Raw genomic sequence first — 17,927 nt, 5'->3', positions numbered from 1 at the left:
TATAAAGTTTATAAATGTTCTTTAAAAACACAAAGGAAACCCTGCACTTAATATCAAATAGAGAAGATTCCTCCATGAATGTCATCCTGTTGTGACACCACAGACACCCAGTCTTCACTGGTTTTCACTGGTCCACATTGTCCATCAGTTCAATTCAATTCAATTCAATTCAATTTTATTTGTATAGCGCCAAATCACAATACAAATCATCTCAAGGCACTTTACAAAAACTAAAACTAAAAACCCAACAATTCCCTTATGAGCAAGCACTTGGCGACAGTGGAGAGGAAAAAAACTCCCTTTAACGGAAGAAAAAAAACCTCCAGCAGAACCGGGCTCAGTTTGGGCGGCCATCTGCCTCGACCGGTTGGGGTGAGTGGATAGAGCAGAGAGAAAAGAACAGCAAAAATAAACAACAAATAGACACTGCAAGTTGGTGGGGCCAGTAACTGCACATCAGCGATAAACAGCTCCAGGACCAGGGACACCTGCAGAAGGTACAGAGAGAGAGAGAGAGAGAGGGAGGGAGAGAGCACAAACTAGGGGAGAGAGAGAGCACAAGGTTAGTAACATTCAATGGTGGAATATACATGAGGTGGGAGAGAAGGGGGGGGGGGGGGGGGTAGGGTAGGGTAGGGGAGCTCAGTGCACCGATGGTCCTCGGGCAGTCTAGGCCTATAGCAGCATAACTAACTAAGGGATGGTTCAGGGTTGCCTGAAGCCAGCCCTAACTATATGCTTTGTCAAAGAGGAAGGTTTTAAGTCTAGCCTTAAAAGTACAGAGAGTGTCTGCCTCCTGAACCCAGGCTGAGAGCTGGTTCCACAGGAGAGGAGCTTGATAGCTAAAGGCTCTGCCTCCCATTCTGCTTTTGAGAACTCTGGGAACCACAAGTAGGCCAGCACTCTGAGAGCGAAGTGGTCTATTGGGATAATATGGTACTATGAGGTCTTTAAGGTATGAAGGAGCTTGATTATGAAGGGATTTGTATGTGAGAAGAAGGATTTTAAATTCTATTCTATATTTTACAGGGAGCCAATGAAGAGAAGCCAATATATGAGAAATATGATCTCTCTTGCTAGTTCCTGTCAGGACTCTGGCTGCGGCATTCTGGATTAATTGGAGGCTTTTTATTAAGATATTAGGACATCCAGATAGTAATGAGTTACAGTAATCTAGCCTTGAGAAAACAAACGCATGGACTAGTTTTTCTGCATCATTTTGAGACAGGATGTTCCTAATTTTGGAAATGTTGCGCAGGTGAAAGAATGCAGTTCTAGAAATTTGTTTTATGTGTGAGTTAAAGGACATGTCCTGGTCAAAAATAACTCCAAGGTTTTTTACAGTAGTGCTGGAGGCCAGGGCTATGCCATCTAGAGTAGCTATAATTTTAGAAAAGTTATTTCTGAGATTTTTAGGCCCAAATATAATGACTTCTGTTTTCTCCGAGTTTAAAAGTAAAAAGTTACTGGTCATCCAAGCCTTTATGTCAGTTAGACAGGCTTGAAGTCTGGTTAACTGGTTTGTGTTAACAGGTTTAATAGATAGATATAACTGAGTGTCATCCGCATAGCAGTGGTAATTAATAGAGTGCTTCCTAATGATATATCCTAAAGGAAGCATGTACAGGGTGAACAGAATCGGTCCTAGCACAGAACCTTGTGGAACTCCATAACTAACTTTTGTTCGTGTGGAAGGTTCATCATGGACATGAACAAACTGGAATCTGTCCGATAAATAGGATTGGAACCACTTTAACGCTGTTCCTCTGATACCAATCACATGCTCCAGTCTCTGTAATAAGATGTTGTGGTCAATGGTGTCGAATGCTGCACTAAGGTCTAGGAGGACAAGTATCGAAACAAGTCCATTATCTGAGGCTAAGAGAAGATCGTTGGTAACTTTCAACAGTGCTGTTTCTGTACTATGATGTGCTCTAAATCCTGATTGGAAATCTTCAAATAGTTCATTCCTGTGTAAGTGGTCTGATAGCTGCTTAGCAACAGCTTTTTCTAGGATTTTAGAAATAAATGGCAGGTTAGATATTGGTCTATAATTAGCCAAGACTCCTGGATCAAGACTAGGCTTTTTGAGTAAAGGTTTGATTACTGCAGTCTTAAAGGCCTGTGGTACGTAGCCTGATACTAGAGATAAATTTACCAAGTCCAATAAAGATGAGTTCATTAATGGCAGGGTGTCTTTAAGCAGTCTAGTCGGGATGGGGTCCAAGAGACACGTTGATGATTTCGATGAAGCAACTACTGATGTAAATTCAGAGAGATCTATAGGAGAGAAGCAGTCTAAACATAACTGAGGTCCTACAGATGATTCAAGAGCTACTGTAGTAAAAGATTCATTTATTGCAGGTATAGGAAGCATCTGCTGAATTTTATCTCTAATAGTTGTGATTTTATTTGTAAAGAAACTCATAAATTCATCACTGCTGAGAGCTAAGGGAACACTGGGCTCAACGGAGCTGTGACTTTTTGTCAGCCTGGCTACAGTGCTGAAAAGAAACCTGGGATTGTTCTTATTTTCCTCTATTAGTGATGAATAGTATGCAGTTCTGGCTTTACGGAGAGCTTTTTTATATGTTAGTAGACTGTTTTTCCAGGCTAGAAAAATTTCCTCTAAGTTTGTGGAACGCCACTTCCTTTCCAGCCTTCGTGATGCCTGCTTTAAGGTACGAACATGTAAATTATACCATGGGGCTAGTCTTCTCTGAATCACTAACTTCTTTTTCAGAGGGGCTACAGAATCAAGCGTTTCACGCAGTGAGGTTACAGCGCTGTCAACAACATGATCAATTTGGTAGGGAGTAGGATTAAGGCAGCTGCCCTCCATTATGTTTATACTTGGCATAGATGCAAATAAAGATGGAATCATTTTCTTAAATTTATTAACAGCGTTGTCGGATAAACATCTGCTGTAGTGGAAGTTTCTTCCAGACGCTGCATGATCCATCATTTTAAATTCGAAAGTTATTAAAGAATGATCTGACAAAACAGGATTTGGGGGGAAAATTATTAGATGTTCAATTTCGATGCCATAGGTCAGAACAAGATCAAGGGTGTGATTGAAACAGTGGGTGGGTTTATTAACGTTTTGAATGAAACCAATTGAATCTAATATAGAATTAAATGCAATGCTGAGGCTGTTATTTTCAACATCTACATGAATGTTAAAATCTCCCACTATAATGACTTTATCTGATCTAAGCACTAAATCAGACAGGAAGTCAGGGAATTCAGTTAAAAACTCTGAGTAAGGAACAGGTGGACGGTACAAAATGACAAGTAGAACTGGTTTTTGTGTTTTCCAGTTTGTATGTGAGAGACTAAGAGTGAGGCTCTCAAATGAGTTATAACTGTTCTGAGGATGAAAGTTTAATAATAAGTTTGACTGGAAGATTGCAGCTACTCCTCCACCTCGACCTGTGCTTCGAGGAACATGATAATTTCTATGACTGAGGGGGGTTGATTCATTCAGACTGACATATTCATCCTGCTGTAACCAGGTTTCAGTAAGATAAAGTAGGTCAATTTGGTGATCAGTTATCAAATCAGTTACTAACAGAGATTTAGAAGAAAGGGACCTAATATTTAATAATCCACATTTGACAGTTCTGTTTTTCTGTTCAATAAGAGGAGTGGTCTTAATTTTTATTAAGTTTTTATGAATAACTCCTCTTCTGTTAACTTCTGATTTGTTTGATTTATATGTTCGAGGGGCAGACACAGTCTCTATGTGGTTTGAAGGGGGCGGCGGCTCTAAGGAAACTGCAGAGAAGCGTTTTAGACTGAGTCTCTGCATCCCGGTCCCCACCCTGGATTGTCAGGCTTTAGGTCGGCTAAGAAACTCGGCCAAATTCCTAGAGATGAGAGCTGCACCATTCAAAGTGGGATGGATGCCATCTCTCGCTATCAGACCGGGTTTTCCCCAGAAAGTGGCCCAATTGTCTATGAAGCCCACATCGTTTGCTGGACACCACCTAGACAGCCAGCGACGGAACGACGACATGCGGCTAAACATGTCATCGCTGGTCAGATTGGGGAGGGGTCCAGAGAAAACTACGGAGTCCGACATTAATTTAGCAAAGTTACACACCGACTCAACATTAATTTTAGTGACCTCCGATTGGCGTAATCGGGTGTCATTGCTGCCGACGTGAATAACAATTTTCCCATATTTACGATTAGCCTTAGCCAGCAGCTTCAGATTTGACTCGATGTCGCCCGCTCTGGCCCCAGGAATACATTTGACTATGGTCGCTGGTGTCTCTATTTTCACGTTCCTGACTATGGAATCGCCAATTATCAGAGTCGGTTTCTCAGCGGGTGTGTCGCTGAGCGGGGAAAATCTATTAGAAACGTGAACAGGCAGGTGATGAGCCGTGGGCTTCTGCTTAGGAGTATGTTTCCTTCGGACCGTCACCCAGGCTAATTCTCCGGGCTGCTCCGGAGCTGCCCTTGGACCGCTAACAGACCCTGAGCTCGGTGGCTCCACACCAGCTAACGGGGCTAGGCTAGCTGGCTTTTGTTCGAAGGTGCGGAGCCGCGCTTCCAAATCAGTGATCCTCGCCTCCAAGGCTAACAGAACCTTACACTTAATACAGGTATCATTATCGCTAAAGGAGGTAGAGGAATAACTAAACATGTGGCACACCGAGCAAGAAAGAGAGAGAGAGGGAGAGGCCATGTTAGCAAGCTAACTAGCTAGCTAAGCTAACCGGTAGGCCAACGAGCGCTAAGTCAGGAAATAGCAACAAACACCGGTCAAAACAGAAAGGTACCCGACCAGCACCGGAATGCAGCAGCCAGTGAACCGTTCAAAGTCTAGCCGGTTCCCAGGTGTGCCAAACCACAGCTAGTCTGCCGCCAGTCTGCAGACGAACCACACAACACACACAACACGACACGCCTGCAAGACAAAAGTGATTCGCTTACCCGGATCAGTCAGTCAAGATTTCAGTCAGACTACAGACACTGACCTTTAATCCCAGCTAAACCATGAGACCCTGGGAATCCCTGATGGCCCTTGTCTCCAGTCTGTCCTGGGGGCCCAGGAAGACAGTAAACACCTGAGAGAAACAGCAGGACATTAAGTGATTTGTAATGATAATTATTATTGTAATAACCTGAATATTGAGCATATCAGGATATTTTGTGTTTGATATATTCACAAGAATGTATATTATTTCGTTATGATAGTGCATAAAGGCATTTATGGTATTTCATTTTGATTTAAATAATTTGTTTTTATTAAAAAGTTAAAATATGCATTTGCATAGTGTTAAAAACTGTTAAATTAAATAAATAAACAAATTCATTTAAAAAAAAAACTGTGTGTAACGTAAGGACGCAGAAACGTACTGTACGCGTAGAAGAAGAGAAGTAAGCGAAAAGAGAGTGAACTGGAAAATGGTGATGCTCGCTGAAGCCTAGTGCACGCTGAGGGAATTAAAAAGTGTTTAGAGCCGGGATTAAGTTAGTCTGGACTGTTTCCCCTTGCTCCGGAGGACAGTGGAGGACTCGTGGACGACTTGCGTTGCGAGATTGTGAGTTTGAACTGTTTCCGAGGATGAAGCTGAAAGAGCTAAGCTAATGTTAGCATCGCCGTGTCTGTATTAATTACGGCGGAGCCAAGCGGGAGGAGAGACGGTGTGGCTGCTGGAGATTCTGAACTCACCTGCGCTGAAGAAGTCAGTAAGGGAAGTGGATTCTGTATACCAATTTTTTCTTTGTTCCTTGGACTGTGAGGGATTCGTTTTTTCTTTCTAGATTTGTAGGACTACCGATGATTAATTCCTAATGGATGTGAGCTCCAACGCGCGCCAACGTTAGTTGCAAGCTTGCATATAAAACAAACTAAGAGTGCACTCGCAGACAGAACATTAACATCTAAACTTTTCCCTGGGGGTGAAAATACTTTTTGGAGTATAAATTTCTGTTAACCAGTTTTGCATTTAATTAATACAAAAACTCGCATTTATTGTGTATGTTTGATTTTTGTACTGTAAGACTCACTGCAAAATAATCATTTCAAGGTAATTTATATTTAAGTACACGTTGTGTTTGATTGGTTCATATTATTTCAGAGAAGCCTTTCATTATTTATTTAAAGGTGGAAGTCATACTTTTACCCTAGACAGAGATTTTATACATTAGAATGTCTCTTTTACCATAATGTTAATTGAAGTAAAGGGGTCTTATACTAAATAGTGTTACCTCATTATAACCAGCCGTAAAAGGGTTGCATTATTATGAAAACATGAACATATCCTCTGTATTTGAAATAACTTTAGATTATGTTCATTGGTACCTGGACTCCCTGGTTCTCCTTTAGGCCCTTTGCATCCAGGATATCCTGGTTTTCCAGGTTCTCCAGGTATAGGTTTGTCACTTGACACCTGACCCGGATCTCCCCTGTCCCCTTTGATTCCTGGAACTCCCTTTGGACCCACAACACCTGGTGCTCCTGAGAAGGAACAACAGAGAACTTCTGTCTCTCCATCTCATTCTGCCTTAAATCTGTTTATAAAGTGAAAATATAAACAGGACATCAGGACCTGTGAGGCTGCCTTGCTCATGGGCTGCAGGTACTGACCAGGTATGGATCTGCCAGGGACTCCTGGGAGGCCACACACTCCCATTGAACCTATGTGTCCTGGAGGGCCTCTCAATCCAGGGGCTCCAGGGTTACCATCATAACCTGGAAAACATGATGTAGTTAGCAACAGTGATGATAATCATACGAAGCAGACGGACAGAATTTGACATTTGATCATTCATCAGCTGATCGGTACCTCTGTGTATGATGTATGTCTCCTCAGGGAAACCTTTCAGACCTGGAGCTCCTGTCATACCCTGGGAACAGACAGAGCAGACTGAAATCACTGCAGTCAAACAGCTCAGGTGTCTGGATTCACCTGCCTGTGATTGGTCAGCACAGAGCTGATGGTGTTACACAGCAGACACATGTAAAACCCTTACACATACACACACGACCCACTTACTGACCTTTGGACCGTTTTGTCCAATCAGCCCTGGGAGACCTGGACTTCCCGGAAATCCCTGAAAACACAAACACACCTCTTTAAATCATGTCAAATCCTGTTTGGTGATTGGCTGATGGGAGTTTATCAGGTGACTGTCTTCATTAATTCTGATTTCTCCAGCTCTGGCTTCTCACAAGAGTTACATTTCATCATCATCTGACCACTGCTCTTTCAAATACAAAATCAAAACCAGACCTGTGACCTCCTTTTATCAGCCATGAGTGCACAGTGTCCTGCCTACACCACGCGATGCGTGTGATGCTAAAGGATTGTTTTCATGTGATGTTTTTAGCTTTATTCTTCTCATTATTATCAGAGGAGCCTGTTTGACCATATTTGGCATTCTGGGGCTGTTCCTGTGTGTGGTGGTGAGGTGAAATTTATCATTGTTCACTGCATGCCCTGTTTGTGGATTGTTCATAAAAACCAGGTTTCTTGCTAGTATAGACATTTAGAACTTGAAGTACTTATACTATTAATAAACCAGAATCTTTCACATTGACAGAACTGTAAAAATGTTTATCATATTTTTTGGTATGAATGAAGTAATCAATATTTAAAGTAAAAATTTCTGCTGCTTTAGCAAAAGTGTTTAAATAACTAATAATCGTTAACTAACATTAAGCACAAAGACGCTCTGTTAAATGGGTCTGATAAGTTTACTGCTCAGAAACATGTTTTTATTCAACAGCACAAAACATCATCAGTTAAAACGCAGCTTCTCTAAACAAAGGGCAATCAGGTGTGTCAACAGGTGACAGATGTTAGGTTTCACTGTCATCTATTAATACAGCTGTTCAGGACTTTTTTATATTTTACAAAGTGGAGGTTTCTGTTTAGGTCAGTCACCTTGGGTCCTTTCTGTCCAGGCAGGCCACTGTTACCAGGAAATCCCTGAAACACACAGATGCATTCATGCATATTTATATGGACACTGATGATTCACTGGTGATCTGGATATGAGAATTCTTGGAAACACGTCATGATCTGATCGACTTTTTCTGTGAAAGGACAAATTCCACCCGTTTCTAATTCAGTTCTTCACACTGTGCACATGGATTTAGTTTCACTCTGCTGCTCTGACACTTTCCAGGTTTTCCAGGCCACATGGAGTCGACGAGAACTGATCACTGCAGATCAATTGTTGACTTACAGTATGCTATTCTGTTCTATATGTGTTCAGTTAGTCAAATATCTTTTATTGTGTATTAGAAGGAAGCTAGAACTTTTATTTTGATAGCACCGGATGTGGCCAGTGTGGGAGGGAAAAAAGTTAATCAGTTGTTGTTCTGCCTGCGTGAATGGCGAAAGCGGGAGTTACGGATCAGAAATAAAAGTTTGTGTTCTTACTGAGTAACACAATAATGTAAAGATGGTTACTTACCCTAGGTCCAGGTAATCCCAGAATTCCTTTCTCTCCTTTGATTCCTGGAAAACCATTGATACCCTAAAACACACACACACATCAAACATTCCAAAAATCAAAACCTGATCAATAATTATCTGTTCTGATCTGTTGGCAAACTGATTAAATTATGTCCAAATGTAGAACCTTTTATCAAGAAAAAAACTGTATGAACCCAGAAATATCCAGATTCTGTTTCAGAGGTTTGAACTTACGTGCAGTCCCTGCACTCCACGGAGTCCTGTAGTCCCCTTAGAACCCTAAGGAACCAACAGAACCCAACATTAGAATCAGCAGACTCAAACATTATACACAATAGGACCAAATATTAGAACCAGCAGAACCAAGCATCATAACCAACAGAACCAAACATTAGAACCCAGCATTATAACCAGCAGAACCAAACGTTATACCCAGAACCAAACAGTAGAACCAGCAGAACCAAATTGAGTCGGTGGAAACATGAAATTGCCATAGAACATGCAGGATACACACAGATGGTGTGATAGAACAAGTTATTTACAGTAGAACTACAGTAGAACACACTAAAACTGTATTAGAACTAGACCTACTGTATAGTAAAATTGCAGTAGAATGCCCATAAGACAGTAATAGGACTGCAGTAAGACATAGTATAACTACAGTACAACTTCAGAGAACAGCAGATCTGCAGCAAGACAGACAGTACAAAGCTGTGCTGTAATTGGCTGTAACATGATGATCTCTGCCCACCTTTTCTCCTTTGATGTACAGATCATCTGGAGGGTTGACGTACTCAAATGGCCCCGACTCCCCCTGACGCCCCTGTTCCCCCTGTGGATATAACAGTATTGCTGTGACTACTGCTGGCCATACAGCATACAGCACAGAGTAGTAGTACTACAGATTGTGATGTAATGAAGTAGTAGTATTTTAAAATCACTGCAATGCATTGATGTCACTGCAGGTGTTTCCCAGCTGTCAGAGAAACAGTTGCAGTGATGTCACTGAGTGGGCGGGGACAGAATACAACCGTTCTTAAGTGGGAATATTTGTACCTCGTCTCCTTTAAATCCAGGCAGAGGCCGACCATTTTCTCCCTGAAACACAAACCCATCAGCACCTGTTACATCAGCACCAGATGTGACATTTACACTTATTACTACTAGAACCATTACTCAATAATGTCACAGGACAGGAGCCAATCAGAAAACAACAAGGACACTATATAATTTCATAAGGGAACCTGTTTGTCGTAAAACATAATACATGGTGTTTGTATTTGTATCACGTGTATTATTGTATAGTATTGTGTGTATATGTATGTGTGTACACGTACACATACATACAGTGTATATATAGTACTTACAGGTGGACCCCTGGAACCAGACTGACCAGGCAGACCCTGCACAGAGAGGCTGATATTGAGGGAACATACATACGGTGTGTACTGTGTGTACATATGAGCTTGTATGAACAGTTCAGCTGCCTGCATGCTACAGTGATGTGTTAGTTAAAAATGTGATTTAGGAACAGGTAAACTACATTAGAATGAGAATGATCACAATCAGATGTGTTTCTAGTTGGTTGTGACTCACATAGGTTCCGTCCGGTCCTGCAGGACCCATGAATCCCATTGGACCAGGGCGACCATTTTCACCCTGCAGCCACAACAGACGCCAACACAAATCTGAGTGACACTTAAATCGCAATCCACTTCTTCACACCTCAGTTACCTGGACTGTAAATGGGTCACTGAGGCCAGAAGTCCCCCTGTTGCACTCCTGAATCCAGTCAATATCTGTGTAACTGAGCTAATTGTGATTAGCACATCTGTGAAATCACCTGGTTCAGTTTTTTTTTTTTTTTTTACTGTGTTGAAACAGTTTCCTGGGCCCAGTATGGGCCCAGTATGATGTTCTGTTTCAGGGACATGATGTTTTCTTTAGCTCTGTTGCCTTATTGAGCTGATGTCATCGTCTGGTCTTAATTTCATGTGCACTTATTTCTCCCACAGAGTCCACAAACCACGCTGGATAGATGTTTTCGCTGCATCAGAAACCATTTTTCAGACTTTGAATTAAAGCGTGTCACTCAAATAAGGTGTTTGAACCTAATCCAACACATTTTCTACCCAGTTTTCAAAACAAATCACGTTACGTGTTTTACTCACCTGCCGACCAGGAAGTCCACAGGGCCCAGGGTCCCCCTGTCAGACAGAGTACATTAGTTTTTCATGTCACACGGGGAAACAATCAATTAGCAGGAAGGTCATCATTGACAGAGCATCTGAACATCCCATAATCTGCCATTGTACTGGAAACAGCAAATTTGCAACATTTAATAATCAATCGATTAAGTCATTTTAAAATAAAAATGTCCAATAGATTCACTTTCTTATTTTCTGCTTTTCTCTGTCACAGTGAAACTTAATCTGAGTTCTGGACTGTTTGTCGGACAAAATAAAACATCTAAAGATCAGGTTTTGAGGTATTTGTATTCTACTTCACTATTTATATGTTGTACCAATTAATACTTCTACACTACTGCCTTCTAGAGAGAAATGTGGTACTTTTTACTGCGTTAAATTTATCTTTGAAAAGAACAACACATAATTAAGATCCGTGAAATACAACTGCATTTTTTCTTTCTTCTCAATGGGAGAAGAAAGAAATCTGGTGGCTCTGAGGAGGCACCCGACCTGGGGGCAGCTCCACCTTATTAATCATTAATGATCTAATCAGATCAGAGGACAAAATACTTACAGGTATTCCAGGGTACTGAATGTAGTGGACTGATTGTTCTCCTGGAAATCCCTTCAGTCCTGGAAAACCCTGGAGAACAAAACGGTTAATATGGTGATTACAGAATACCACAGTACGCTGTATGCTGTTAGTACATGTTTCTTCTATTTTTGATTGAATGTATATTAATATTCCTGACCAGTTCTCCAATACGTCCTTGTTCTCCAGGGAGTCCAGGATTTCCTTTATCTCCTCTGGTCCCATTACATCCATCCAGACCTGGAAAACCAGGACCTCCAGCAGGACCCGGGTGACCCTGAGTAAACAAATACATGCTGACAGTCTGATGTCATTACAGCTGGACCAATCAGAGGAGCTGATAGAGATGAAACTTCTTACCGGAACTCCTCCTAAGCCGGGAAATCCAGGATGGCCGAAAGGTCCCTAAACACCAAACAGAGTTAAGTGCAGTTTGGGTTCTAAGCCAGGGTGGTGGCGTTAGAGACCATGTGAAGTCTGCAAGGCCTTTGATTTGTCAGACAAACTAACCAACAAAACAACAGGTTTTGCAAATTTTTACTCTTCAACGTGAACAGAGATGTCATCACTACAGATCAGCGTGTTGGCCATTTGATCTTCAACAAACCAATCAAACGGAACCAGAACCATGTTAATTCTTTGTTTATTCACCATATCTCCTTTTGGTCCTTCAGCTCCTGTTGGCCCTTCATCTCCTCTCTGGCCTTTCTCACCTTGAGGACCCCAGGGGCCTGGGGCACCTGAGATGCCTTCAGGGCCCTGCCGACCCAGCGGACCAGGAAGGCCCTGGGGGAAACAAAAACATTGTTGGAACTGGAAAGAACCAGATATAAACTGGTAAATCCTGTCAAAGTGAAACATGTTAACCTGATAAAATATGATCAGAAGCTGTTAGAACCTGGTAGCACCAGAATCTGACATCACCTTACATAAAGTGTTGGAACCTAATAGAACATTAGGGAAACTGTTCTGTTTTGTTAGAAGCCATTAGCACCAGTGTAGTAAACAGTCTGAAAACACATTGTAGAAAGTGTAGAACATGTTAAACCTAAAAGGCACCTCTGCTCATACACCAGCAGAGAACGTTTTGCAGCCAGTGCTTGTGTCAGAACGTATGAACCATTTGGCCTTCGATGGGTTACGGTTACGGTACATGTCAGAACCTGACAGAATGATGAAACCTGATAGAATAGATACGGGTTTTTTCTAGTCAGCCCGGGTCTGACACAGGGGTTCCTAATAAACTGACTGGGTCAGACACAGAAGTTCCAAATGAACCAACTGGGTCAGACACGGGGGTTCCTAATAAACCGACTGGGGCTGACATGGGGTTCTTGAGAGAGTGTTCTTTACACAGTGACACAGGGGTTCTTAGTAGATGTTTCTGACCACAGGAGGGCAGTGTGACACAGCAGCACTACACATAGAGGAGTGTTTGAACAGACAGGATGTTAAATCAAAAGAATTTTTCCTTTACATCAGCAGACATCAGATTAGAATCACACGAACACAATGAGGGTATAATTTTCCAGATGTCCAGATTTTCCAGAAACAAGGAAGAAGGCTCTTTGTTCGACAAAAATGATCTGATGGTGTTTTAATTTTACACATTGGGCATCATGCAAAACAGCTTCTCATAAACAGGCTCTTATTCACCAAACTCTTTTCTCTGCACAGGCTTGTCATAAATTGCTTGTTTCAGCCTAGTGGGTGCAACCTATACATGACCCTGAACATCACCTTATAAGTAAAGTTTTCCCTGGTGCTCCATTTTCTGGGTAAGTTTCATTCACAGAGGAATACAAATAAGGATTTTATGGCACAGGTCAGAAATCGTCTGACAGAAACATGGAGCTGTGTTAGTGTTAGAGCTGTGAGTGTTAAAAATGATTTCACAACTACATAATGGTGTGTTACAAACGGTGTATCAACTGTCCCTGTGCTGATTGTGAAGGATATCTGCAACTTACTCGCTGGAGCCATAAATCAATAGTGATCAATAAGAACGGGTGGATGTTCAAGTCAGGCTCTGGTGCTGTGTGTGTTAGTGTGTGAATCGGTGAGTGTGAAGCAGTAATATGTATGTGTGTGTGTGTGTGATGAGATGTGACAGCTGTGATCTCTGTTAGGCCTCTCCCTGTCCTTCTTTCTCTGAAACCACCGAACTGTAAAATCACTGGGACAGACGCCTTCCCACAATCCTCTCTGCCTCTCTGCTGCCCCCAGCTGTACAAACACACACACACACACACACACACACATATACACACACTAACACACACCTCAAAACTCATACATAGACTGGAGGCCAGTCTCAGTTTGTGGCCTGGACGACAGGGTGACCTATACAAGCTGTTGTTTACTTGATCAGCTGTAGACAGCAGACCGCCATGAGATGGTTTATGAGCCGTTCGATTGGTTTCTGAAATAACCAATTAACCAAAGCGGTGTGTACAGAAACATGTAGACCACGCTGTGATGGTGTGAATGAACATAAGGTCCACTATGGTTTTTAACATGCCCAGAAACCTCTGGACTACAATTTTGTGGACCGCACTGAAACTGGACAGAAACAGCTGGTTCACACTGCAACTAGTAACCCTGTTGCTATGACAACTTTATTGGCTGTTATTGGGTCGTTTTGTTTTTATCTTTTAACATAATCTAAAAGATGTTTCTGGAAACAGAAGCTCAGACATGAAGAAGAGTAAAGCTATGACATCAACTCTGTGTGTGTGTGTGTGTGTGTGTGTGTGAAGAATCTGCTGACTCAATTTAAATTAAACAGCTGCTTACTTAACTCCAACAGATTCCTTCACTAACACTCATCCATCAAGTAGTTCATTATTAGAGTGTGTGTGTGTGTTTGTGTGGTTTGTGGTGTGTCTCGTCATGGTCTGTGGTTTAAAAAACTGACTTTCAGGGTGTCACAAGATTCTGCAGCTGTGATGATATCATGCCACAGCTGGGTTCTGATTGGCTGCTATTTGAGTGGGTGGAGTCTTACCCTTGCTCCTTTGGCTGCAAAACACTGACAGGTGGAGCAGTCCTGACCAGCACATGGCTCCATCTGGTCACCCTAGAAACAAAGAGAGAACATCACCATGACATCAGCATCACAGCAAATGATTGCAGCGACATCGTCACTACAACGCCTCAACCCATCACCTCAGAAATCTGACATCTCTTTTGCCAACAATAAAAAGTATACTGTCCATGATCAGCAGAGAAGCAGCGTGTATTTAGCCTCTGCACCACCTGCAAGTGCTGGAGGATTTTCACACCCCCATGAGTCTGCAGTGCTGATGTCAAATATCTCTTCTCTATCCACCTAGTCTGAGGTGAGGCATCTGACTGCAAGCAAATTCAGAACCTTTACAGACCTGCAACCACACATGTAAACTACCTTACCCAGATTAGATTAGATTCACCTTTATTGTCACTGTGCCAGGTACAGCCAGAAGCCAATGAAATGCAATTAACCTCTACTCAGAAATGCAAGGAAAAAACATTATTTACAAGTGTTGTATACAGGTATAGGAAGATGACAATGAAATTTAAAATTGAAGATTTATGTACAGAAATATATATATATTGTATATATACATATATTGTAAGTTTGGACACACTTTCCATTGATGGTGGTATATATACAGTATATACTGGTACTGTACCTGTATGTATATATATATATATATATATATATATACATACAGTACCAGTATATACTCTATATATACATACAGTATCTATAACGTATCTAATACAAGTACATACAGTACCAGTCTTATACATATATACACACATTATTATATCCCCTTATTCCTAACCAGGGTCACAGGGATCTGCTGGAGCCTATCCCAGCTCTCTTTGGGTGAAAGGCAGGGGTACACCCTGGACAGGTCACCAGTCCATCACAGGGCCACATAGAGACAACAGTGCTAACCACTCAGCCTTCGTATTACCCTATATATATATATATATATATATATATATATATATAAATTCCCCACTTGCCCCTGTGAGTGTCCTGCATAGTATCTCTTTTGGACAGAGGTCTCAGATGTTGGTCCTGGGATCTGTTCGAGCAGCTACCACTGAATACCACAGGGACCACTGTTGCCTTCATATTCCACATCTTTTCTAGCTCTTCTTTCAGCCCCTGGTATTTCTCGAGTTTCTCATGTTCCTTCTTTCTGATGGTGCTATCACTTGGGATTGTTACATCTGTGGCCTACTGCTATTTCTCCACCACCACTATGTCTGGTCGGTTAGCCATCATCAATTTTTTAGTCTGTATCTTCCAGCCCATACTCGGCACAGGTGTTCCTGTACACTATGCCAGCCACTTGGTTATGGTGTTCCATGTATAACCTGCCTGCTAGCATCTTAGAACCTGCTCTTATGTGCTGGATTGTCTCAGGGGCATCTTTGCACAGCCTGCATCTGGGGTCCTACCTGGTGTGATAGACCCCAGCCTATTGCAGGTTCAAGTCTCAGGTCCGGCAGGAATTGTCGGTGGCGCAGAGTGAATAGCCAGTGCTCTGTCCACCTTCAATACCACGACTGAGGTGAGACCCTTGAGCAAGGCACCGGACCCCCAACTATTCCCTGGGCACCGGAGCATTGGCTGTCCACTGCTCCTGGGTGTGTGTGCATGGTGTGTGTGTGTGTGTGTGTGTGTGTGTGTGTGTTCACTACTGTGTGTGTGCACTTTGTGATGATTAAATGCAGAGCACAAATTCCGAGTATGGGTCACCATACTTGGCCATATGAGTCACTCACTTTCACTTAGGGTTTAGGGTTCCTGTGGTGCCATGATTAGTGCCTCTGTGCTGTCTTTCAGTCCAACTTTTTCCAGCCACTGGTAGGACTTTTCAGTATCAGCCACTTCTTCTATCTGCTGGTGGTACATGCCATGCAGGGTTTGTCCTGCCATGATTGTTCTTGCTCTTCTTTTTCCATCTCTTGGGGTTTCTGCTGCCTGAGATATTCACTTAGCACATCATCACCATCTTCCTGATCATGGATCTTTCCATTTCAGTGGTTTTGATGCTCACTAGTCCTCAGCCTCTTCCCTTCCTCTTAGTGTACAGTCTCAAAATGCTAGATTGGGGGTGAAACCCTCCATGCAATTGTGAAGAGCTTCTTTGCTTCTTGGCCTCGACCTCTTCTTTTGGTAGGGTTATTATAGCAGCAGGTTTTCTGATGATCAGCAGGGCATAGGTGTTGACTGTCTGGTGTCCAGACTTTGTTCTTCCCATTGAGCTGACTTCTCAGGACTTTCCTTACTCTTTGTAGGGATTTGGCAGTTGCTGCTCTCCTTGCGGCCTCTTCATGGTTCCCATTTGCTTGTGGGATTCCAAGGTACTTGTAGTGTGGGGGTTAAACCATTTGTTGTATGTACTATTTGTTGTATGTAGTTTTGTTTGTTTTATTGGGTTAATATTTTAGGGTAGAGGGTTGTAAATAACTGCCAACAATTTGTTTCTTTGATGGTAAGAAGGCTGAAGATAGATACCTGAACAAACATGTGGGGTCTGTTCAAGATTAGTCCACCCCTTTCTTGTCAAACATATATAAACCTGAGTACTGTAACACAAAGTCAGAGAATGCTTAGAGATATCTTCTCTCCATGCGCATGAGATTAAACCTGAGATGATTCATCACACTTGTGTTTGTTCCTGAGAATTAGCAACTCTCAACTTACAGAAATTTCTACGACAGTAGCTGTCCTCAACATCCACTATGTTGCCTTCTGGTAGTACAATCTACTGACTATCTGACTACCTTCCCTCTTATTGTTACCATCTGACCACAGTTATCCAGTCCGAATGACATTCCAATGTTGTTGCTGTAGATCCTAGTGGTATGGATCAGTCTTGTTCACTCCTGGCCTACAGCTTGATGTCATCCATGTACAGGAGGTGGCTGATGGTTGCTCCATTCCCTAGCTGCTATCTGTAACCACTGTTGGTGATGATTTCTCTGAGGGGGTTCAGACATTTGCAGAACGGCAGCAGGGACAGTGCATCTTGTTGGTAGATACCACACTTGATAGTGACACAAGTGCACAGCCCCAGTTGAGGATGAGATTCTTGTTGACCCTGTGTAGTGCTTTAGATGGACTTATCCCATCATCTTAAATCCTTCCTCATTTTGTCACACACAGAAGATGCAAAGACAAAACACAAGATGCAAAACTGAGGAATCATGTTTATTTCTTCTGATCCATCATCGCCAAATTATTTCTGTTAAAGGGGCATGTCTGTTCATGAAAGACGTCAGTGAAGGATAGTCTTGAGTCCTTGCTCCTCACTTTTTCAAACAGCAATAAGGGAAGTGAGACATCCTTCATCATGGACCAGAAACAATTTCTGAGGTATCTACAGAGTGAGGTGACTTAAAATGAGGAAGAACCCAGGGAGTTTGAGTTCAGATTGGGATTATGGGTAACAAGTATTTTAAAAAGTGGGCCAGATACCTCTGTCACGTGTTGCGGGTCGTGTGGTGTGAAGGAGGAGAGGTGAGGACCCAGGTGCAGGACAACAAAGGCTTTATTTCCCAAACTTGAGGCAGCAACTAATATTCTCCGCCACACGGCGGGCAGGCCGGCACGGGCGGACACCAGACACTCACACACAGGTAAGTAACAATACTCACAAAACTCAACTCGTTCATTCCGTGCAACTAGTAACTCACTCT

At 42.3% G+C, this 17,927-nt stretch overlaps 1 protein-coding gene across 1 annotated transcript in view; it reads right to left on the bottom strand.

Moving 5' to 3' along the window:
- Window positions 1-17,927, bottom strand: part of col4a4 (collagen, type IV, alpha 4) — a 45,395-nt gene that overhangs the window by 15,270 nt on the left and 12,198 nt on the right. The window contains exons 3-20 of the mRNA XM_033325501.1: window positions 14,230-14,301; window positions 11,874-12,008; window positions 11,583-11,627; window positions 11,383-11,499; window positions 11,205-11,273; window positions 10,613-10,648; window positions 10,038-10,100; window positions 9,809-9,844; window positions 9,498-9,539; window positions 9,193-9,273; window positions 8,676-8,720; window positions 8,440-8,502; window positions 7,905-7,949; window positions 7,018-7,071; window positions 6,804-6,864; window positions 6,605-6,709; window positions 6,320-6,475; window positions 4,989-5,078 (exon numbers count right to left, since the gene is read on the bottom strand). Of these exons, the coding sequence (XP_033181392.1) occupies window positions 4,989-5,078; window positions 6,320-6,475; window positions 6,605-6,709; window positions 6,804-6,864; window positions 7,018-7,071; window positions 7,905-7,949; window positions 8,440-8,502; window positions 8,676-8,720; window positions 9,193-9,273; window positions 9,498-9,539; window positions 9,809-9,844; window positions 10,038-10,100; window positions 10,613-10,648; window positions 11,205-11,273; window positions 11,383-11,499; window positions 11,583-11,627; window positions 11,874-12,008; window positions 14,230-14,301 (1,315 nt within the window). The remainder of the gene's footprint in view (window positions 1-4,988; window positions 5,079-6,319; window positions 6,476-6,604; window positions 6,710-6,803; window positions 6,865-7,017; window positions 7,072-7,904; window positions 7,950-8,439; window positions 8,503-8,675; window positions 8,721-9,192; window positions 9,274-9,497; window positions 9,540-9,808; window positions 9,845-10,037; window positions 10,101-10,612; window positions 10,649-11,204; window positions 11,274-11,382; window positions 11,500-11,582; window positions 11,628-11,873; window positions 12,009-14,229; window positions 14,302-17,927) is intronic.

This window comes from Mastacembelus armatus, chromosome 13 (assembly GCF_900324485.2).
Source record: "Mastacembelus armatus chromosome 13, fMasArm1.2, whole genome shotgun sequence".
NCBI lineage: Eukaryota > Metazoa > Chordata > Actinopteri > Synbranchiformes > Mastacembelidae > Mastacembelus > Mastacembelus armatus.
This window is presented reverse-complemented; position numbering and strand designations above follow the sequence as displayed.